This window comes from Vombatus ursinus, unplaced genomic scaffold (genome assembly GCF_900497805.2).
Source record: "Vombatus ursinus unplaced genomic scaffold, bare-nosed wombat genome assembly UNPS02014810.1, whole genome shotgun sequence".
Taxonomy (NCBI): domain Eukaryota; kingdom Metazoa; phylum Chordata; class Mammalia; order Diprotodontia; family Vombatidae; genus Vombatus; species Vombatus ursinus.
In genome coordinates this window covers 43,703,526-43,728,442 of record NW_020954588.1, presented here as the reverse complement: position 1 = coordinate 43,728,442, position 24,917 = coordinate 43,703,526, and the positions used below count along the sequence as shown (strand labels likewise).

The window sequence follows — 24,917 nt, the reverse complement described above, 5'->3', positions numbered from 1 at the left end:
AATAACATTATCTATCTTGTACCGTATTTTGATTTATTTTGTTAAACATTTCCCAATGACTTTTTTTTTTCCTTTTTTAGTGAGGCAATCAGGGATTAAGTGACTTGCCCAAGGTCACACAGCTAGTACGTGTCAAGTGTTTGGTCTGAGGCCGGATTTGAACTCAGGTCCTCCTGACTTCAGGGCCGGTGCTCTATCCACTGTGCCACCTAGCTGCCCCCCCCATGACATTTTAATCTGGTCTGGGAAGCACTTGGGGGTTTTGCAGGTCTCTTGTGGCCCTCAGAACACTGGTTTGACGCCTCTAGAATAAATGTCCTCTTGAGCCCTTTCCAGCTCAAAATCTAACTCTCACAACCCTCATTTTATGGAGGAAGAAATCAAGATCCAGAGAATTTAATTAATTTTCCTGGGGTCACAATGGTAGTATATCCTAGAGTTAGGGCTCAGATATATGGCCCCTGATTTCAAAATCCAAGGCTCTTTCCACTCCACTGAAGCTCTGACCTCCATACCAAGTAAAAACCAACAAAACAATGGAAAAGTGTTGGCTCAGTCTGCCTAGTCATGGAGATCAAGTGACTCATCACCCATGCCTTCTCTCCACTGGTGCATTGCAGAATTTTTTGAGCTCTTAATAACATGAAAGTTTTCAGAGACTTCCTTTTTGAACATGGAGACAGGAATGGAGGTTGTGAGCACTTGGACAATGTTCAGAGAATAGATTCACGAGAGGCAAGGGCAGCAGCAGGAAGTAGCATGTAATCAACTACTGAGTCAGGGCTCAGAGAAGGGAGGCAACTTACCCAGGGTCACACAGTTAGTTAATGGGAGAACCAAGACTTGAACTGAGGTGTTCTGACTCCTAAGGGAAAATTCAACAGAGCCAAAGACCCTGTCTCGCTTTCAGCAGATCACAGGAAAGTCAAGGCTTGTATTCCATAAATGTGGAGTCAGTTAATGGGGTATAACGAAGCACTTTCCCTTTCTGGTTCACAATTTCGTTACCTGTAAATTTAGGAAGTTTGACTAGGTCATCACCACAATCTCTTCTAGCTCTAACATACTATAAATATGCAGGAGCTATGGCTGGAAGTAGCTTAGCTGACCCAATAAGATGCATGGCGTCTCCGTGATTGAATGGGGAGTGGGAGATGATTGCCTCTTCCCTCCCTATTGTCCCTTGACATCTCGCTCACCTCCACAGAGATAATGTCTATCACCAAAAATAACTTCTAAATCTCAATCTCAAGCCCTGACCTCTCTCTTGAGCTCCAATTCTGCATTTCTAGGTGCCTGTAGGATATCTCCATTGGACTGTCCCATTAACATGTGATATTCATCCAAAACCAAGCTCATCATATCTATCACCTCCCTCGACATCTGCTTGTCTTTCTTAATCATGGTCTCTCTTCTGGTGGCCAAGCTCTTCCCTAGCATCCTGAGCCCCCTTCAGAAACAGACAGTAACTTGGATGCTTCATGATATAAGTAAGCACGCATTTACAACTTTATTCACCCCTCATCTTCACTAAAGATTAGCCTGGCTCTATGGTAATGGGGAAAACCTACAAGAACAGGTGAGCGCTACCTTACTCTTTATTTCACCGACAGGCCACCCCTAGGAGACAATGCAGTATGACAGAAGTGGAACTTGCCCTGGCATCAGAGAGCCCAGAGCCCGCAGCCAAAGTTCCACCCTCTGGTGCGTCCTGTCTGGGAGGCTTTGACCAAGTCTCTTGATTTCCCTGGGCCTCACTTTCCTCATCTGCAAAATAAGAGGGTTGGATTAGATAACTGAGATCTCTTTCAAACATCTAGATCTGTGTTTCTTCCGTCACATCAATTTTCCCGTTCTGCGTCTTCATAAGCGTTCATTATTTTATGTTCAAAGGGACAAGTAGCATGTGGTACAGTGGATAGAACACTGAGCCTGTAGCTAGAAAGACCTGAGTTCAAATCCTACCTCAGGTACTTGCTAACTTGCATGACTCTGAGTATGTCACTTAACCTCTGTTCCCTCATCTGTAAAATAGGGATGATAATAATGCCTGCCTCTTAGAGTTGTTGTGAGGATAAAATGAGATATTTGTAAAGTTCTTTGCATAGCTATTACTATTATTATAGGTGGTGGCAGTAAAGATGTGGGGAATGTAGATGATTCATTTGGGTATGAATTGAGTCTAGGGCATCCAGGTAGGACACATGGGTAGAAAGGTAGGACTGGATCTTCTAAGAGAGGGCTCAGAGCCACTGGTAGAAGACTGTGAGTTATCAGCACAGAAGTCATTGCAGCTACCATGGGAGTTGACAAGATAAGATCTCCAAAGGAACTTATGTAGATAAGCAGGAGGGAAGCCAGAAAAGAACCGGACTTGTAGGAATTAAGACCTAAATGAGGAGCCAGAGAGGAAGGTGGAGAAACGTGATCAAACCAGGCCATACCTGGCCCAGGAGCTAGAAGAGCAGAGAACGCCAACACGGAGGAAGTGGGGAAGGTGCCAAATGCTCCGGAGAACCCAGGGATTGCCCAAAATGACCAAAAAATGAAAACAACACCCATCCTGCCTGACTTGGAGGGGGTGACTGGTGAAGCCTGAGAGGCTTCAGCGGAGGGGTGAGCAAGAAGGATTGAGGAGAGTGGGTGGTGAGAAAGTTGAGGCAACAGACAAAGGAATGGTTGAGACAGCAGAGAAAGCATGGTGGCTTTAGGGTTCTCCAGGGTCAAGGGAAAGTCTTTGTTTCGTATTTTGTTTTTCACCAGTCCTCTGATTTTACTGGGCTAGAGAAGTCACCAGCATGAAAACTCCCTCTTTCAAAATACACAAGCAACAGGTGTGCAACATGGGGTCTTAGAGAATTGCCTGGGGCAGTGGGAGGTCACCATGACTTGCTCAGGGTCACACAGCCAGGAGTGTCAGAGGCGAGACTTGACCCAGGGTCTACCCCTTAATGCTTCTCTTTGTTTAGGATTATCAAGAGTATACTAGTACACTTTGGGGGCAGCTAGGTGGCACAGTGGATAGAGCACTGGGCCTGGAGTCAGGAACATCTTCCTGAGTTCCAATCTGGCCTCAACAAAGACTAGCTGTGTGACCCTGGGCAAGTCACTTCACCCTGTTTGCCTCAGTTTCCTCATCTGTAAAATGAGCTGGAGAAGGAAATGGTAAACAACTCGAGTATCTCCGCCAAGAAAACTCCAAATGGGGTCATGAAGAGTCAGACACGATTGAACAACAACATTACACATTTATATATTGCTTTCAGTGCTTCCTGTGGGATTTGAGGAAATTCTAAACTCTGGGCCTCGGTGACATCATAGAGAAAATGAAAGGGTTGGGTTGGATAATCTCTAGGGTCCTTTCTGGCTCAAAATTCTGTAACCCTATGAAACTAGACTCCTGACTCCTCCGGGGAATAGCAGGTGAGGAGAAATGAATGTCATGTAGCCTCACTGGAAGAATGAGGTAAAAATTCTTACTATCGCTGTCTCCCTGAAAACAAACTGGAGGAAGCCACAGGGAAAGGTGGCAGGGAGGTCCTTCATCTTTAATAAAGATGCAAAGGCTCTTCCAAGGTTATCCACAACCAGGGACCTTCCTACAGTCGGAGCTACCTCTCCCTGAAGACCCCTAACATAAAGATAATAATAAAAACAGTTATTTGAGGCTTATGCGGCCCATTACATACGTTACCAAGCAAGCAAGAAATCCAGCAACGAGTATTTATTAAACACCTACTTTCCGACAGATGTAGGAGATACAAAGACAAAAATCAAACAGTGTCTGCCCTCGAGAAGCTAACATTATATTGAGGGATAAAATCTGCACACATATAAGTCATATATATATATGTATGTGTGTGTATATACAGATATGCATACATATATATTGTAAATAATGATTATGCATCTTATAAACAAAATTCATAAAACATATGCGAAGGAAATGCAAGATAGTTGTAGGTAAGAGGCACACACAGCTGAGGGCAAGGGGGAAGAATCTCCTTTGAGATTTACAAGGCAGTGATGTGGTTGCTACTCTTAGTCCCATTATACAGATGAGGAAACTGAGGCTAGGAGAGGTTTCACGATTTGCTCAAATTAGATTAACGTTTATAAACCTGAAAATACTATGTAGAGGCTAATAGTTACTGCTGTTGTTATCATTATTGCCAAGGGCCATATAGCTTGTAAGTGTCTGATTCCAACCCAGGCCTTCCTGACTCTCGGTCCAGGGCTCTCTCCATTAGGCCGCCACTCCCTCCTTCACACATACCCTGTGTAATGGGGTCAGAGGCACGAGGGATTTAGGGCACAGGGAAGTTTTAAAATCTGACAGAGTATGTTATCTCTCATGAAAACCAAGTGTTGAAGAGAATAATTGAGAGCCTTCAAACTTTGGAATTCGACCACTTAAAGACCTCCCAGAGCTTAGAGGGTCCTTAATGATCACAGTCCAACGCCCACCTCTTACAGATGGGGAAACAGAGACCCATCTTCCCTTCAAGGTCTGGGAAGGAAAACCCCTCTCTATTCTCATCTCTCTAAGTTGATCGCAGCATATTCTTTTTCTTATTTAAGACAAAGGAACGGACTAAATAACCTCTTAGGACCTTCTCAACCCTGCAGTTCCAGAATCTGGATATTTTTAAACGATACTGTGTTGGAGCGAGGAATGTGATTGTTTTTCTTTTAGCAATGCCGCCCTCTTGTGGCCTCAATGATCAGAGCACATAGAATATCCTTGACTTGAGCCATAGCAAAATAACGCCGGGAAATTTGCTGTGAAATGTTCAAAGAAGAAGCCGTTCCCGGGGTCATGGGATTGAAAGGGACTCCAGCAGTCTTCTAGTTCAACCCATAGCAGAAAAGGAATCCCCACTGCGATAACAGTCAGTGTTATTATAGCCCTTAAAAGGTTTATAAAGCACTTGACTTATCTCATTTGACCCTCACAACTTTGTGAGGCAGGCATTGTCATTATTCCCATTTTACAGATAAGGAAGCAGAGGTTTAGAGAGAAAAGTCATATAATTTGCCCAGAGTCACACAATTAGGCGGTGCCCGAGGCAGGATCTGAACTCAGGACTTCCCAAGTCCAGTACCCTCCGCCCCCTAGCTACCACATATTCCACATGTAGCTTCTACTTGAAGGTCTCCAGTGAAATACCTCCCAAGGCAGCCCATTCCCCATTGGATAAATAGTCACTCAATTCTCACTGATGGGAATCTCACACTTCTAAAAGGCAGCCTTTCTGTTCTCAGCGATGCATAGCGTTAGGAGTACACAGGGCTAGACTTGGGGCAGGAAGTTGGGTTTGGAAAAGGAAGCCTGGCTCAGCCACTTACCAGGTGACCTTGAGCAAGTCACCTCTCCAAGGCTGACCTCTAACATTCCTGCCCAACCCGCCATGTTCCTGGCCCCAGTTTTAGAGAAGAAAAAAAAAATGGTGTGATCTCTCAGACTGAGAGATGGCACCCAGGTAATAGGGAACCAAGCGGTCTGAGTAGATGGGCTTGGGCCTTGGGAGAGCATATGTCTCCCAAGACAGCTGGGGGGCACAGTGCCTAAGGAGCTGACTCTAGAGTCAAGAAAACCTGAGTTCAAATCTGGCCTCAGACACTTCCTAGCTGTGTGACCTTGGGCAAGTTACTGAATCTCTCTCAGCCTCAGTTTCCTCATCTCTAAAACGGGGATTATAATAGTATTCACTTCCCAGGGTTGTTGTGAGGATAAAACAAATTATTTGTAAGGTGCTTTGCAAACTTTAAATCCCCACATAAAAGTCAGCTGTGATTATGATGATCATAGCAGGGAGGCCCAGAGAGGGGAGATGACTCGTCCAACGTCACACAGCTAATTAATGACAGACCATGAATGAGAACCATAGATCTAAAGCTAAAGGGTCCTCAAAGGCCCCCTAGTCTACCTCACTCACTTTACAAATGAGGAAACTGAGGCTCAGGATGTGTTTAAGTGTCTTGCCTGAGCTAAGCCTCAGAGGAGAGATTCAGACCCAAGCCATCTGACTCCAGACCCCCACGTTCTTTCCACTGCACCACGCTTTTGACCTGCTGCCCCACCACCCAGCATTCACCTCCTGTATTTCACTCCTGTTATAAAAAGCCTTGTTCTACCAGAACTCATCCCCAATGATATGTGCACAGTCAGCAGGAATAGAGACTTTTAAATATGAGACTTACACTGCTGTGCAGCATCTCTGTAACACATCTTTAGAAAGAAAAGATGACACGGTGTGGAGCGGAGTGTCAAGACCTTGACGTCGGGAGGCATGAGTTCAAATCCCGGCTCTGACTAGGAGCTGGGTGTTTGCGGACAACACCTCAACACGCCTCAGTTTCTTTTCTGTACAAGGAGATTCAAATACTGCCTCTGACACTCACAATCTATGGAACCTTGGACAATTGGCTGAACTTTCTCTGGGCTCAGTTTCTTCATCTATAGTATGGGCCTCTGAAGTACCTCCTAGCCCCAGACCTAAGATCCTATGAACTTGCCCATGGCCACACAGCCAGAGGCAGGATTTGAATTCAGGTCTTCCTGACTCCAAGACTGGTCTTCTATCTATCATGCTAAACTACTTCTTGCTGTGTATCTAGTAGGTATGTAACAAATTAAATTTACTTCAGTAACCATCTATTTGAAACCTCCGTGTTTGTGGATTAATTGAATTTCCAACCCTTGACAGTTCCCAAGTAGCCTGACATCATGGGAGCGTGCCTTGTTTGACCTACTTGGAGAAAGAATTCCAACCCAGTTTGCGACTTGTGGCCAAATTAACAGTGAGACTCCCCAAGGCCTCCAGTCCTGCAGGAGCCTACCCCACGTAGCTGGTTGTCTTGTGCTTAGCTCAGCTAAAGAATTTCAGGAAACAAGCTCATTTTCCTACTCAGGGAGCACGGAATCAGCAGGCCCTGGCAAACCTAAACCATGTCCATCATACAATTCCCAGTGAAATCAATTACTAGGAAGTTTTAGAGGAAAGTTTGATTCAGAGAGAACCAGAGTGGCACCTGACATCCCATGCAGAGCAGGATGGAAAGGTGAACACCCAGCATAGTGGTTTATTCCACACCAATGTGTATCATTGAGAAAAACATCATCACATCAGTCACTGACTGGTTAGTACGTTGGATAGCCACAGTATGGCTAAGCCGATGGACCAAAGAGGTGCTTTCTACCATCGATGATTTTACACTTTGAAGAATAAAGATGTAACAGATAAGGGCCTTAGTTTCCTCATCTGTAAAGGGAGGGAATTGGTCTAGGATGACTTCTGAGTTTCCAGTTCTAAATATTGATCCTAGATTCCTTCCTCTCTAGAAGGTCTGTTACTAATTTTATGTCCTACTGTTTAATGGTATATCCAGGGAAGGTTCATGCCTAAACTATGAACACGTGTATTGAGTAACCTTCATTTAACTTGCATGTGGACAAGCACTGTCATGGAGGAGGAGATTAAAAGAGAATTTTAAATTCTCACTCAGGAAGGTTCTCAGGATTTAGGGCTAAAAGAAAGTTCGTCTCATCCAACTCTCTCATCATATCCTGGGCTTCTAAAACTTTTACATTCAAGCATTTCTTCATTCCCTCAGCATTTCTTAAACTGTGGGTCGTGACCCCATGGGGTCACGACCCACAGTTTAAGAAGTGCTGGCTAGATGAGGAACCCAAGGTCTAGAGGGAAAATGTAACTTGCCCATGGGTGCTTAGTGGAAGAGGCAGAATTGGGAGCCAGGTCCTTTGACCACAATGCTGGCTTCATGTCCATACATGAAGCTTCTTCTTAGACTGTGTCTTCATCATCCAACATGTCACCAATAGAATGAGTTTGTTTGGCGTGTATGGGTTCATAGAATCATGGGATTTTGGAGCTGGAAGGACCTCGGAGAACAAAGATAGAGCACTCTGGACCTGGAGTCAGAAGACCCAGTTTTGAGTCTTGACTCTGCTACATAGAGCTGAAAGAGTTTGACCAAGTTGCTCTATGCCCCAGCTGTGGGTATGAGTCCCTGCTCTCTCCTTTACACTAGTATGTGACTATGGGAAAGTGAAATGATCTCTCTGGAGTTCAGTTTTCACATATGTGAAAATAGGAATAATAATATGCGCACTACCTATCTCATGGGGTCGTTGCAAGGGGGAAAGTACACCATAACTCTAAAAAGCCATGTATTCAATTCAATTCATTTCAATCACCATTTCTTTGGCTAATACTATACCTGCTGGGCCTATTGCTAAGAGTTGGGGATACAAAAGAGCAAAATGAAACTATTCTCATCCTTAAGAAACTTAAGTCCAACTGTGGAGAAATAACATATACATGGGTAAGTACATACAGGATAAATACAAGAAATTTTAGATTGGACCAACAGGAGGGGCCCTTGGGAGGTCCAGAACAGGTCTCCTGCTGGAGGTGCTACCTAAGCTATGTTTTGAAAGTTACGCATGGTTCATCGATATATAAGTGGGATGTACTGTTACATCATCATCTAGTCTTGACAAATGTGGGCCTCAGTTTCTCCATCAAGGTCCCTTCTTGTGAGGGACTGTCTGATGTTGGCTACTGCCAAGTGGGGGTTGTGGCAAGATGGGGTAAGAACAAGATATTAGGAAGTAACCGGAGCTCACGCTCCCGAGGCAGGGGCTGCGCTAGGCGGAGTTGTGGTGAACTGGGATGGGGGCTGGATACGGAGAAGTAACCGGAGCTCGCGCTCCTGAGGCAGTGGGCAGTGCTATGTGGAGCTGTGATAAGCTGGGGAAGGAACAGAATACAAGGAAGTAGACGGAGCACGTGCTCCTGAGGCAGGGGGCGGTGCCACGTGGGAGTGGGACGGCAGAGGACGAGTTCCTTTGTCTAGCCCCCTCCCTAGGTACAACGCTAACCCCAGATGCCTCCTTCCTGTGTCCTTCCTGACTTCCTGGGTCACGTACTTTCCCTTTGTCTATGCACTAATCCCAGACGCCTCCTTCCTGTATCCGGTCCTAGCCTCCTGCGTCACTTCCTCTTCCTTGGTGTGCTAAACTCAGACATCCCCTTCCGGTATCTGACCCTACAATCAATGACTAGTAGGTGGGCTGAGGAGGTGGGGCTAAGTAGGTACTTAAGGAACGGGTCCGTGGTCGGAGCTCGCTCTCTCTTTGCTCCTGCTCTCTTGCTATGGCCTTCCTGCTTGGCCTTGCTGTGATGGCCTCTGAATAAAGTTCCAGTGTTGGCGCCTCCTGATGGGCTCGTCTCTGTGTGTTTATCTGGGTAGGCTCCAAAGACTGGTAAGTAGTATGACTCTGGCAGCCTGCTCCTTATAGGAGGAGAGTGCACGGCGTGGCCGGCACACCTTCTATCACTAAATATTTTGCTCCTGTGCGCCTCCAAATGATTGTTTTACATTAAATTGCCTTCAAGCCATCAAACAATGTTATTCCATTACACTTTTATGATTATAGGATATCTAATTTAGAGTAGGAAGGGACCTCAGAGGCTACAGTTTTATAACTTTAGTGGAGGTGAAAGAAAAAGAAGCTTGGGTAACTTTGACTCTTTGCTAAGAACAAAATCTCATGGTGTGCATTTGTTTGATCTTCCGTAGAAATTGTCCGAGCGATGACCCATGTGATAAACCAGGGGATGGCCATGTACTGGGGCACATCGAGATGGAGTGCTATGGAGATTATGGTAATTTGACTTCTTCTCTGAAGGAGCCATTAAGGTTTTTTTTTTTCAAACATCTGTTATCCTATGCAAATCCTCTACTGAAATCTGAATGTGAATTTGGAAATGATTTGTGTCTTCTATCTATGTGAGTACCTTCCCAGTATGGGAATTCCCTCTGCCACTGCAGGAGGCTCCATTCCATCTAAGACATGGTAAGTGGATGGGTCCTTGCCTGAAACATGTAGAGGTTCAATGACTAGTTCAAGATTAGCCACTAAGTGTCAAAGGATCTGGGTCTTTATGATACCAAGACTAGCACTCTATCCATTACAATACAGTATGATCAAAATCAACTTTAACAGCTGAAAACGACAATATCTCAAGCAGCTAATTCCAACATGACTGAGCATCAGGGAAAGCTTCTTTTCTTAAAGCTCACCTTATTACAGAGGACATAATATAAAAGGAAGGTCCTAACACAAAGGAGGCCCAGTCAGTCTGTTGTGGCTAAATGGTAGTAACAAGAACCGTGCACAAGGATCGCTGATCCTTGTTAGCAAAAGGCTAAAGGGAATATCAGGTTCACAGGGCTTAGGGGTGCGGTGTTATGAGTTTTTTAAAAATAAACATAAATGGTATTAACAACAACTATGTTGCTCAAGAATATGTGATAAGCACAGGAAAGAAAAAAAATGGTATAGTCCCTTCTAGACAGTGATGTCTTTGTTATCCCTGAAAGAAAGAACTGTATCTTACAAGTTTTAGGGAAAGTCATAAGTGCTGTTTGGCTGGTCTTGAATAAATTAATTTTTAGACTTCAAACTATGACAACCTGTCGAGGCTCTTTGCTCAGTCAAATAGGGGAGATATACCTAACAAGAGACCCGCCCCGTCCATGCTGTGGAGAATGGGAGTGGCTGTTCTGTTCATATCTGAAAAAGATCTCTGGCCCTAAGTATAGGATATGCAGTGCTACTAATGGAGCCTTGCTGCTACAGCATTTCTGTTTTCAAAGATTTGTTCATCCAGAAGCTCCATCAACCCTAGCTCTCTCTCTCCCACCCTCCCTCCCTCCCTCCCTCTCTCTCTCACTCTCTCTCTCTCCCTCCCTCCTCCCTCTCTCCCCACCCTCTTCCATTTGTCTGTCTCTCTCTGTCTTTGTATCTCTGTCTCTCTCTCTCACACACACACACACATGGACTCAACTCCATGTACAATGTGCTTATTCACACATACATACTGTGATTTCCACAGTGTGGGAAACCCCACATGTAGACACTCCCTCCATCGACAATAATCCTTCTCATCTGCAGCTTACAGTCCTAGAGAGTTTCCTGGTGAATCAGAGGCTCAGTGACTGTCCCAGGGTCACACAACACAGACATGTCAGAGGTAGGGCTAGCACAAGTCTGCTTGACTGCAAGGTAGCCCCTCTGAACTTGTCACCATTCATACACGGTTTATAATCAGTGCAAGTTGATGAGCACAGTCAAGGAGTAGTCTGGCTGTGGCGACCAAAGGAGGAGTTCAGTTGAATGCTTCACAGACTCCATTATAATGTTGGTGACTTCCTGGAGAGTCTCATTTTCCTGAGTTCTTTTATACAAGATCCCCAAAAGACATGTACAAAGTTTGCTTTCTGAGAGGACCATCTGGTCTCGCCTTGCCTATGGCCTAGCGTGCCTGGCTCAGTTAATATGTGCTTTATAAGCCGGAAAGAACACTGGAACTAAAGTCAAAGGGTCTGAGTTCAGATCCTACTTCTGCTATTTATGATATCTGTGGTTGACAAAGGTCAAGTTTTTCCGCCTCTATAAGCCTCAGTTACTAATCTGTAAAATGAGGACTTTGGCCTAGACGGTCTTTAAGGTCCAACTCTACACTATGATCCTTTCCCCTCTGTGTGATGTCTTCTTCTGGCCGGATGTATAGCTGTAAAGACTTCTCACCTGGGCAAACGGCCTCGACGGTTTGGGCCAAGTATTGGTAATTCTACATTTCCGTACAGATTGACAGTGAACAAAATCCCACAAATTCTCAGAAACACACACATAGGCTCAAATTAACATCATTAATATTATCGGCTATTTAATCTATTAACAATCTAACAAACAGCACAAAGATGTATCTAAATATTTCAACAACGTATTTCAGTAAGAAAATTCAAGGCTACAGAGTCAGGTCTAACCATCAGCTGTGACTGCAGGCTGCAGACATGGTCCTACCATTGGGCTCGGTCAGCATGGCGGTCCAAACCTCTTCTCAAGCATTCCCTTTACAATGTTTCACCTCGACTTAAACACGGTTCTCTCAGGAAGTCTCTTCGTTCTCTCTTAAAGACATCATCTACTGAAGTTTCTCAAATAAAGAAGTTCCCTTTCTTAGTCCTTTGTCCCTGCCTTGAAACAATCTCTTTCAGCTGTGAATGTAAAATCTCCAGATGAGAGTTAAGATGACCCTCTCCAAAGATCCTATTCCCTCTTCAAAATACACCAACAATCCGTGGTCTCTGTGGGAAGGAATGCTGGAGCTGGGATCACACTCTCATCCGGTAATCATAGCTATTGCTAGATCAAGTATCAGCACATGGTATCTACACAAGGTTGGACTCAATGATGGCTGAAAGGTCAAACAACTGAGCCACGGTCTTGCTTATTGGGACAAGATCATGGCTGAAGATGAGGTTCCGTCTTCTTCCAATAACATCCATTAATTTTTTAAACAATTTTGTTGGACTTCCTTTTTATTCTGGATTATGAGAGCCCCCCTTGACTCTCTTCACCCACGTGCTGCTACGTTTGTCAAGGAGAGCCCTTCTTTGGATTTTCCTAAGCTGAACTTTAGACTTTCAAATAGGTGGTACAGCAAGCACAGGACTACCAGTCTGGAGGCAAAGGATTTGGTTTCAAATCCTGCCTCTGATTCTTGCTCCCTGCGTGACACTGGGCAAGTCACTTGAAATGTCTTTCCCTCCCCTATCCCAGACCTCAGTTTGTTAAAACATGAAATGAGAGAGTTGGACGATATGACTGCTGGTGTCCCTTCCGGTTCTAGGTGAATAATCCTATGACCCTCAGACTCTTAGAAATTTATATTTGAAAAACACCTATCAGAAAATACTTTTATAGAGAATTGTAGTTTACTTAAGGAAGACTTGTATATGAGGGTCACAGGCAAAAGCTCCACTTCAATGGCTGCAAGCAGAAAGCCTGAGCCAAATCAGCTAATGTGAAGGAGGTGGTTCCATCTAAATTTACACGTGGGAATCACTAGAAATGTGGCACCACTTTTCATTCTTCATCACTGAGAAAGCAAAGGAATCCTTAGGAATTGGACTTTCCATTATGAAGTGGGGGGGGGTGGTTCCTGACACACAGAACGTCGCAAAGTTTGTCCAGTTTACAAGAATTTTGTGCAATAAAAACCTTGGAAGGAGCCTCAGAGATTGTCTAGTTCCTGCCCTTATTTAGAGATAAGGTAACAAAGGGAGTATCAAAGAAGTGGATTTAATTGCTCAAGTTCACACCACTAGTTTGTGGAAGAGAGGGGATTAGAACTCATTTGGACTTAACCCATTAGAAATTAGAACTGAATCTTGACTATGGGGAGTCTTTAGGTGAGCCTCATAGAGAGACTTCATGAGGTAAATAATAATTTCATGGAAAACCAATATTATTTGCTATAAGAGAGGACAAAAGGAACAGTCTCAAAGAAACCTAGGAAGATTTACTTGAACTGATAAAGAGCAAATTGATCAGAACCAGGATAACAATGTAAAGGAAAAAAGCAAAACTTGGAAAGATTTAAGAACGCTGATCAAAGTAATTACCAACCTTGATCCCAGAGGACTGATGAGGAAGGATGTTCTCTACCTACAGACAGAGTGATAATGGGCTCAGGTTATGGAATAAGGCATAGATTTTTTGTATATGACCAATGTACAAATGTGTTTTGCTTTGCTATATATGTTTGTTACAATGGTTTTGTTTTTCTTTCTTTTTTTCCCAGTGTTGGGGGTGTGGGGTAGAAAGGAAGATAAGAGGGAAGGAAGATACCCTGTCCCTCACACCCAAAAGAAAATAGAAGGAAGCCCAGAATCACAGATAAGCAGGATAACTTAGAAAGTTAGATGCTGACTTTATTATATATTTTTAAAGAAAAGCAAGCTGTACAAAGTAAATGAAAATGATCGTTTTATTTAATGTTTTATTTGATGTCAAGGAAATTCAGAATAAAAAAGGGAAAACCAATAATAAACAATTCTGGTTATAATTTCCTTTACTAATTTCTTGTCAAGTGGTTGTTTGAGACTTCTTATTCTGCTTTAAGAAACATGACTTCTTGGAAATTGTGTGCAGATCAAAACATCATAAGGACATTCGGAAAAGATTTCACATAAAACCTCATTAAGTCAGCCTGAACTAATTTAGGATTTCAGGGACTTTGAACAGGAGTTAGGCAATTTTGAACTAAATATGTAAAAGGATTTGCTGAGGAAATCAATAGTATAGAGGATTTCTGAAAGACAGTGTGGCATAATGGGTAGAGAGCTGGCTAGGGAGTCAGAAAGACACATGTTCCAGTCCAGCTTCTGATCCACAGTAGCTGTGTGACTCTGAGGAAGTCACTGAACCTCTCTGTGCCCCAGGCTGTTCTATAAGACTGGAAGCTTGCAGAAGGTGCTTGCTGCAGGACTAAAGGAAGCACCTTATGTGGAGCTTATTTGACCAATGAAATCACAGGCCTGATGAAAGGCAACAAAACCAAGCAGGTTTTCCAGCAGAGACTTGAAGTTAAGAGAATCAGGTGTTTGCAAGTATTGGAAAAAACACCTCTTGATGATCAATGTTAATCCTACTTATGTACCATGATTGTCTATTCATTAACACCTTAACTAAAGCAGGTTCCCTCAAGACCTTTGTTAGTCAACACTTAGATAACCCAATCCCAGTTTCTGTAATGAAACTTGATTTTCTATAAATATCCTATATTCCATAATTTTATTTCACTATTTCTATTTTCCCTCAATGTAAATTTATAAGGTTTTTAACTGTTTGTTTATCTCCGGTGGTTGATAAGGAGAAAGGAGACCATGAATTTGCCCACCATTTGTTAATGTGGAATTTGTGATAGCATCATTGATTTAAACGGGGAAGGGACCTTCAAGAGCATGTAATCCAAGGATTCTTAACCTTTTTGTGCACCATTGACCCCACTGGCAACCTAGTGAAGCCAACGGATCCCCTCCTCAGACTAATGTTTTTAAATGCATAAAATAAAATACTTAGGATTACAAAGAAAACCAACTCTATTAAATACAGGCATCAATATATTTTAAAAACCAGTTCACAGACCTGTGGTTAAAAACCCCTGAATTCAATCTCTTCATTTCACAGATGAAGAAAGTGAGGCTCAGAGGGGTCAAATGACTTGTCCATAATTGTGCAGTCTATCCTGATTATGTATTATGTGTATTATAATGGTTCCATCAGACCTGGCTTCTTCTTCTTCTTCTTTTGTAGGAAGCCTATTCTGTAGCAAGACAGTTCAACATGATTCCACCGGTATGTGAACAAGCTGAGTACCATCTTTTCCAAAGAGAGAAGGTGGAGGTACAATTGCCGGAACTATACCACAAGATAGGTAATGTATAGAATGGAACTCATTCATTCTCTCCCAGCCCAGAGGAGGCTGATGCTGTGGAAGCCACATCCTCTCTGTACATACAAAGTATTACCAAGATGCTTTCATAATTATTCTTCATCGAGAATACAGGTCACAAAATCCACCTGGGCCAAGGAGTTTCACAGAGATAAAATAAGGCACCATCTTGTCTGTGAAGTATATGTGTTGGAAGCAAACCACCCTGTTAGCAAGACTGAACACAATTCCTTGCATGCAGTAGACACTTGAGAGATATTTGCTGAGTGAGTGAGTGAACTTATTCTAAGAGTTATCAGATACAGGCTAAAGTCTGTGCTTATTATAGGTTAGAGCATGATTGGACTCAACATGTCTGGCTTCAAGCTTTTACATGACTTGAAGCTTTTTTCACAGGGCAAAACATACATGGATTTCTTTATTTTTATATCTGAAAAACAGAAAGAAGCCATATTCACAGACATGATCATCAAGAAAAATGGGACCTTACCATTTTCCCCTTAATAATCTCGAGGTTTCTTTCCAATCCTTCAGTTTCTTCAAAACTTATGTTAAAGATCACTTCCTACATGGGCCCTTGTGTGATCCCTCCAGCTTCTAGGAATTTCTTGCACAATTAGCATGGATTTCTTTTGTATTTACTTAAACAGGTACTTGATGTCTCCCTCAATAGAATGTAACCTTCTTAAGAACAGGGATATTCATTTTTGTCTTTGTCTCCCCACTATACAGCAAAGTGTCTGGCACATATCAGTTACTTAGTACATGCTTGATTAATTGATTGAGAGAAAGCTTCATAAATGATCAACTGATTAAAAGATAGACGTTTTCCTAAGCATGAAATCTCCCTCAAAACAATATAAGCTCTTCCAATAGAATATAAACGTGACTTTTATTTTTTATTTGATTTCCCCAGTCCCTAGGACAGTACCTGATACATAGTAGGACTTACTAAATGCTTGTTAATTGATTGAGTGCAATCAATGAAATTTGAAAAATATGACCCTTCACGCATGTGAGAATCATACAGGATTCAAAGAGCTAACAGATTTCAAGTGAACAAATTTCAAGCATTTTATAAACAGTGTAGAAAATCTCTGTAAAGACATCTTGAGGGAGACATCAGATACATGATGAAATCCATGATAATTAGGGGAGGAAGGACTGGAAGCTGGAGGAATTATCAAAGTGTTCATGTCGGAGGTGGTCTTTGACACAAGTGTGGCCATTTTAATGAAAGATACTTGCTCAAGTTAAAGAGATTTGCCATAATGAAAATTAAATAGCATGTTGAGTTCTTGCTTTAAAAAAAAGTTCCATTTAAAAGCCCACACCCTGATTATTTACATAAGCTCCATTTGCATTTATTTTTCCTGTAGGGGTTGGAGCAATGACCTGGTCTCCCCTCGCCTGTGGAATCATCTCAGGGAAATATGGCAATGGTGTGCCTGAAAGCTCCAGAGCATCACTCAAGGTATTTCCTATGATTTCTATGGAGGAAGCTTCTCTTACAATGGCCTGAGGGGAGGAAGAGTCAAAAGGTAGATGACAATGGTTTTGCAGGTAGACATTGACATGCAAGCTTCTGAATCTGCTGGGCACTTTTTTTTTTTTTTTGCTTTTTGGTGAGGCGATCAGGTTAAGTGACTTACCCTTGCCCAGGGTCAACCAGCTAGTAAGTGTTAAGTGTCTGAGGCTGGATTTGAACTCAGGTCCTCCTGACTCCAAGGCCAGACCTCTATGCATTGTGCCACCTAGCTGCCCCTGTGGGGCACTTTCATCATAGGTTCTTTGGAGGCATGGTTAGCTACTGCTTTAAGATCAGAGTTCTTAACATCTTTCAAAACTGTTGTCCTTATGGTGTTGTTGTTATTGTATACATTATTTTCATGGTTCTGCTCACTTCACACTATATCAGTTCACACTACCCAAGGTTCTCTGAAACCTTCTCTTTTGTCATTTCTTATCCATTATATTTATTCACCACCATTTGTTCAGTCATTCCCCAATTGATGGGCATTCCCATTTAGGTTCTAGTTCTTTGCTTTGTTTTGTTTTGATTTTTTCCTTTTCATCTCTTTTTCATGATCAGGAAGTTTATTTTGTTTTCAACTACTCTCTCCCTAATATTAACTTGCCTTTAAGCCCTACCCCCAACCCCACTTGTTTCTCTGTTGAGTCTGATGTATTTCTACATTTGGGAACCGCAGTGACATCTTTTTATACTTGTAGTATGAAAAGTATATAAGTTTTTGTTCGATCTCTGACCCCATTTGGGGTTTTCTTGGCAAAGATACTGGCATGGTTAGCAATTTTCTACTTGACAAAACATTTGTGGCAAAATTATAGAATGCCCTATGGCTAGTGAACATTCAGCAAAGAAAGCTGAGGCCCCAAAGAGTCAGTATAAGGACCAAGTCAGCCCAGATTAACATGATTTCCTTTTCCAAGAGGGTCACTCAACTGGTACATCCAAAGAATGATTTAGATAAGGGTTTTTCATTTACGGACTTTGAACTCAGTTACAAACAATCTGATAAAATTTGATATAACTGGTGTCCTTTGTAGTCCTATATATTTCATTTCATGCATTTAAAAAGATTATTCTCTGAGAAGTGGTCGTCAAGCTCCACCAGACTGCCGAAGAGGTCCAACGTCAAGAACCACTATTTTACATAGAGTTTATCAAGATCTTTCAGACTATTCTGTGAAAATTATTGAGATATATTTCTAAAGCAAATGCTTCTAAAGCAAGCCTACTGATGGTTCCAAGATGCTGGATTTTTTTCTGTTTTGGTATTCGTGGGGAAATTATCCCAAATCTAGAAAGCAAATACTTGCTTCTAAAAAGTCTTTTAGATTGTTCTGAGCAAAGTAGCAAGGTGGTTTGGCATAGTGAATAGAGTGTCAGCCTTGAAGCTAGGAAGTCATGCGTTCAAGTCTCCCCTCTGACATAGACTCAGTAACCCTGGGCAAGTAAATTAACCTCTCAGTGATCTGAGCAACTCTTAAGATGCTGACCCGCATTGGTAGAGTTACCTCACTTGCAAATTCCCAATGAAATCATAGATCCAGTCCCTGTTCCCTATCCCAGAATAAACTGAGAACAAGTTAGGAAATTAGAACTCAAAGAATCTTTAATGAAGAAGATGTCCAATGCTCAAGAACCGTGCCCTTAGGAACTCCAAGAGGCCATAGTACCTTCAAATTTGTCTATCCTCAGAACATCATTGGGAGATAAGGAGGGGCAAAAGTTATTGGACATGGAGAAGGAGAGGCACAGAGGTATTAAGCAACAGACAAGACAAAGATACTCAGGAGTGAAGGTGAGATGAGAACTTTGGTCTTCTGTTCCCAGTTTACTTGTCTACCCATAACACTAGCCCACATTTGCTCAGAAAAAAAAAAGATAGCTACTATTTGGGATGATTTATAGACCTCAAACTATGACAGAGAGAAGTCACTCAGCAGCTGGAAAGGTGCTGGCTGCTGCTACCACAAAATAAAAGTCACACACACACACACACACACACACATTCTTAGCTTAGCTGAGTCCAAAAGCAACTTGAGAGTTATTTTCTGTTTTTACTTCTACAAAGCAGACTTAACGACCTCTGAAGCTTCCTTGACAATCAACAAAAGGGAAGCTTCTGAGCTGAAAAAACAGATGATCAGAAAACAGGTTTGTTGACAGCTTTTCAGTGGTGTCAGTGGAAATTCAGGGCTTCATAAATGATCGACTCGAGTGTCCTCTGAAATAGCACATGAGCACAGCTCATGATCAATAACTCAATCAGGAGCATGAAGCAAGAAGTGAAAGATGTAGCCCCTCTCAGAGGGAATGGGGAGATGAGGAGTGATAAAAAGAAGATGGCAGTCACTCAAAGAAATGGAACCGGAGGTCGGCCAACAACAGTTATGGCAAATGGTACCAACAGGCATCTTGATGTGGTTCAGACGATCCACACAGAGGAAACCCTGAACTATAGGCTGATAAATAGATTAACCTTGTACTGTACACCTGTGCTTAAGGCTATTTTAGTATGAACCGGACGTCCTAGAACCATAAAGTCAGGCGAAAGCAGCGGGGGCCAAACAAAGCAGTCAGACTGCTATAAAGTAATGGGGGAATTTATTGATTGAGTCAACCCCTACTGGGTAGAAACATTGCCAAAATGACAACAGTCACAGAAGCAACAGCTACGCAGAATAACACGCACAAGTACACAGGGCTGGGAAGGGACTCAAGGAAGTGTGGAAGCTGAGTCACAGCAAAATAATGTCCATTGTCCAAGCAGTGGGGGAGGTTCAAGTACACTAGATGGACTTTTTAAGCAATCTAGAATCTTTCTGGATGTCAAGTTAAATGGGAGTATTTCTAGATGCCATATTCACCAAGAGATTTCTCTCTCCACAGTAAGCAGAATAGCAGAGTGGATATCAGGAAGCCTAGGTTTCAATCTCACCTCTGATTCATACCACTTTTAATCACAGGCAAATCACTTAACTTTTCAGAGGCTCAATTTCTTCATTCCAAAGGTCAGGATAATACCCATAGCATCTCTTTTAATGTGGTTCCCTCAAAGCTACCGATTATCTCTTAATTGACAAAGTGAATGGACATCTCTCCGCCTGGATGCTTCTTTGTCCTGTCTGCAGCATTGGACACTCTTGATGACCCTTTTCTCCTGGATTCTCTCTCCCCTCTAGGTTTTCCTGACTCTGCTCCAGTTCTCCTATGTGTCTATGAGCACACTTTCTTTGTCTCTCTCGCTCTCCAGATCCCATGGGTTCAATTCTCATCTCTAGGTGAATTATTCCCAAATCTATATACCTGATCCTAACCTCTCTCCTGAGCTACAATCATGTATCACCACCTGCCTTTTGGACCCCTCAAACTGAATGTCCTGTGGTTAGGTCAATCTCAATACATCTAAAATATAGCTCATATTTCCCCTACACCTTTTAATCATTGTGGGCCACATATCAAACATTTCAATGTGGCAAATAAAGTTTTAGCAAAGCACGTTATCAGTTTCCTCTTAGATATAAAACTAAGAGGTGTCTAAACAGAGGGCATTGGTTACTCAAAGATCACAATATCAGTGACTCTTCAAAATATAGGCCAATTACACTTAAGTTATGCAAAGCATTTGTGATTTTATCACTAAAATTCTCTATAAGCACTTGTAAGAAAACAATGTGTTGGCTAAGGAACAAAAAGTGTTGTACTGAAAAGTTCTGATTTGGGTCAGGCTTTCTCTAACCCCTGAGCCAAGCTACCGCTGAATCATTTCTGATTTTGGAATTGCAGTGGTTAAAATTATAAGAAGTGGGGGCAAGGTTTGGGCTGGAGGGAAGTGTTTCTGAGAACAGTGTGTCTTTCAAGCCTGGAGCCAGCTGCTGCTGCCAGGCTCTCCACAAGGCTCCCTCTGCCAGACCCATTTCTCAGGCTTCACCCTGTGATTCTTGGAGCAACAATACCACCAGAGGGCAAGGTGAGCCCTTGAGAATCCCAACACTGCCCCCACCAGACCCTCCTTTAGAGAAGGAGTACTTACTTGACAAATGTTCCCTTAAAATTGGAAATAAACCCTCTAACCTTCCTGCTCTGGCCCTTTCCCATCCCTATAAACAGATATTGCTACTGATTTTCAAAGTATTTTCATCTCCTTAAATATAAGCAAGGAATTATCACAATCACCCAATTTCTCATTTTTGGGCTCTACCTGCTGAAGCTCTTTATTTCATAAACATTAAGGAGGTTTCTGGTGATGCCACAGACACGCTTCCTTAAACACTCCCCAACATACCCACACCCACTTGCCTATTAAAAAACTATTCAAGTTCTGTCTGAAGCAGAGAAATATCTTGCAAAAATCTTCACCCCCAAGAAAAACACTGAGACACAACCACAGCAGAGCCTCAGATGGGGATAATAAATTGTGTGTGAGAGAAAGAGACAGAGAAAGAGAGACAGAAAAAGAAAGAGAGACAGAGAGAGCAGTGGGGGAGAGAAGGGAGAGAGAGAAAAAAAATACTTAGCTACCCTTTATTTGAAGGAGACGCTTGGGGTCATAGAAAGGATTGTGTAATTAAATCAGAGCCTAGCTGATTATTGATCTCACTCTGTGAAAGATATATGGACTGGATAAGCTCTGTGGGTTGCCCACCCAATTGTACATATCATAGGCAATAATAACTTTTCATTCATTTTATGTTCCTGTAGGGATAGGTAGTGGGTGGAACTATTTAAAGTGATAACGTATCTAATTTAGAAAGCTCTGCTTTGGTTTTGGGGCTTGACACAATCAACACAATGTCATCCAGAAATAGGGGCACCTGAAAGACTTCACCATCAGTCATTTATTAATCACCTACTGCACTGTGCCAGTCTGTAGGGACTTCCCCTTCCATTTGGGTGCTGAACTGGACATTCGTCTTTAATTAACACACTTCTCCCCATTTTGTGCTTCTCTTAATATTAATTATCAGTGGGTAATTGAACAAAGTTGTCATTGATGTTAAACTTTTGAGGAATCTTGACATACATGTGGAAGTCAAGTTAAATCGACAAGCATTTATTGAGAGCCTACTATGTGCTAGGCAATGTGCTAAGCTCTGCGGATAGAAAGGTTAAAAAAAAAAAGTCCCTGCCCTCAGGGAGCTCCCAGTCTAATAAGAAAACAAAGAGCTCTGTACAAACAAGCCACAGACAGTACAGATTGGAGATGGTCCCAGAGGGAAGGCATTAGCATGAAGAGGGATGGGGAAAGACTTCCTGTAAAAGGTAGAATTTTAGCCAGGACTTGATGGAAACTAGAGAAGCCAAGAGGTGGAGATGAGGAAGGGGAGCATTTCATGCCCCGGGGACAGCCAGCATGAAAGCAGGTGAAAAGGAGATGGACTGCCACGACTGAGGAACTGCAAGGAATCCAGCGTTAGTAGATCACAGAGTATGTGGAGAGGAGGAGTGTGTAAGAAGACTGGAAAGGGCGGGAGGGGCCGGGTGATGAGGCACTTTAAAAGCCAAACAGAGGATTGTATATTTGATCTTGGAGGTAATAGACAGCTCCTGGAGTTATTGAATAGGGCAGTGACATGGCCAGACCTGACATTAGGAAGACCACTGACAGCTGAGTGCAGAATTAACTGGAGAAGGGAGAGCCCAAAGGCCTGCAGACCAACCAGCAGCTATCACAACAGTCCAGACTTGAGGGGATCAGGGTCATCCTGCACCAGGGTGATGGCCGCATCAGAGAAGAGAAGGGAGTAGATAGAAGAGGTGCTTTGAAGGTAGAATTGACAACACTTGGCAACTGGTTGGATATGGGGAGTGAAGAAATGAGTCAAGGATGACCTAGGTTGTGAGCCTGGCTGCCTGGGAGGATGGAGGCACTCTTGATAGGGGATAGGGGATAGTTTTGGGGGAAAGATAATGAGTTCAGTTTTGGACATGTTGAGTTTAAGGCCTCTATAGGACAAGAGCTTAAGAGGTCTAGAGGGGGACAGCTAGGTTGTGCAGTGGATAGAGCACCAGCCCTGGAGTCAGGAGGACCTGAGTTCAAATCCAGCATCAGACACTTGACACTTCTAGCTGTGTGACCCTGGGCAAGTCACTTAACCCCATTGCCTAGCCAAAAAAAAACCCCAAAAAACAAAAACAGAGATCTAGAGGATCCTGGAGGATAGGAGAGGGATTAGGACTGGAAAGGTATATTTCAGAATCATCTGCACAAAGATGATAATTAAATCATAAAAGGCACCATGCTGGAAGGGAGCTGTTAAGGAAGCACTTTGCTCTGCCAATCAAGTGCATTCTCTACACCTGTCAGCCAATTGTGTGACCTACTAGAGAACAGCTTATGGAGAAGTCTTCGTGTTCCCTTCTCAAGTCTCGAGGATGTCTTCCATAGGCCTGTACGTTACTCTCAGAAATGTCATCCACGTGTGCCAGTGGGCACGTGACTCTGTAGTTATGGCAACTCACACAGCCCTTCATGACCTTAAACATTTCTCTGAAACAAAGGCTTCTATTTTTGGTTAACAACATTCTTCAGAGGACGTTGTGCGTGAGTCATGGCATAGCACAGCACTGAAGAATTCGAGTCGAGGGTCACCTAGAGGGCATGAAGAGGCATGAGCATGCTGCAAAGCAATGCCCATGAAGAATGGCACCAGAGAAGGGGGAGTTGTAGGACCAGAGAACATGTAGGGGACCCTGGCATTCGATTAGTGAATGCCCCCCTCATCACATGTGGACTCTTTGTGGCCATGGCCATGCTTTGCCCAGTATGTGTCCTCCTCTCCTTGGCTTTCCAATTCTAGCTCTAAAATTTGTTATCTAATCTATGCCACCATTTCTGAAAAGGAGATGTCAGTCAGTCACAAGAGGACACCAGTCACCATTCCCTCTGGCCGCCCTGGACATATTCCTCTGTATATGCTGTCTTCCCCTACCAGATGTGAACTCTTCGAGGGCAAGAATTGTCTTATTTGTTTATAATTGAGTCTCTAGCACTTACTATAGTGTCTTGTTCATGGGGGAAACAATAAATGTTTTCCATTCATTCATTCGTTGATGGCCAGTTACTTAGTGAGCATAAGGGGTATCCCATGTGCGCCAATGGTGTCCACGGAATTTTCAGAGAACTAAAAGAGAACACACATAGACAAACTGATATGCATCATCAAGGGAAGAATCATATCAATGAACTCATGGACCTCTGTATGGAGCCAAGTACACCCTGGAGCGACAAATTCAGATCCCTTACTCTAACATTTCCTGAGCTTCTGCCACTGACGGTTTGCCTTCATGTCACATTTGGAGATCTGGGTCTCTGGAAAATGTCAGCAAGAAGTTTCCACCACGTTTGGATCAATACTGATTTTCCCATTAAGAACCAAAATGAGCTGCGGCAGGACACTCCAGCAGCCAGTGGCATTTCTGGGAATGCTGCCTGGGAAGGCTGGAGTGCCAATCTTCACCACTGACGGTTGCACACCCTGAAATCATTGGCATCAAATGTAACCCCTGAAGAACTTTGGGGCTTTGGCTGGCAACCACCTTGTCCTGGGAGAAAGGGAAGCCAGGTCTTTCCGCAAGTTCTGCCGAAAGCACCGTTGACTGTCTCAGACAAGAGGCTGACCACAAGCCTGCGAGACTGGAGAAGGTGAATAAAACTGGTGTACCTCATCCTTTCTGTTTCTCTTCCTGAAAATATTTACCGTTTGCAAAATTTACACACAAGCACACACACACACACACACACACACACGTGCACACACATAAACAAAACCACAATATAGCTGTGGTGTTCATTTGCAAATATCCCTGGGGAGGTTTCATTTGATTATGAAAAACATTTTGTGAACAGATGTAATCCATTAAAATTGTGTGGGTGGAGTGTCTGGGATCTGGCCACAGCTGAATATTGTGCCGTTTATTTCCTTGGGAAAACTAAAGGTCAGTGGTATCTATAACTTGACAAATGCTTTCTCCAAAGAAATTCAGAGCCTAGAATCACTGGGGGCTTGTACAATAACGTGGTTTTTTAATAGTTTCAACAAAAAAAAAGAAAG

The 24,917-nt window shown here is 42.9% G+C and overlaps 1 protein-coding gene across 2 annotated transcripts in view; it reads left to right on the top strand.

Moving 5' to 3' along the window:
* The window catches only part of KCNAB1 (potassium voltage-gated channel subfamily A member regulatory beta subunit 1), a 451,442-nt gene that overhangs the window by 408,829 nt on the left and 17,696 nt on the right, over positions 1 to 24,917 (top strand). For both annotated transcript variants that reach the window (XM_027875934.1, XM_027875933.1), the window contains 3 exons: positions 9,610 to 9,695; positions 15,197 to 15,317; positions 16,715 to 16,809. In XM_027875934.1, coding sequence (XP_027731735.1) covers positions 9,610 to 9,695; positions 15,197 to 15,317; positions 16,715 to 16,809 — 302 coding nt within the window. The remainder of the gene's footprint in view (positions 1 to 9,609; positions 9,696 to 15,196; positions 15,318 to 16,714; positions 16,810 to 24,917) is intronic.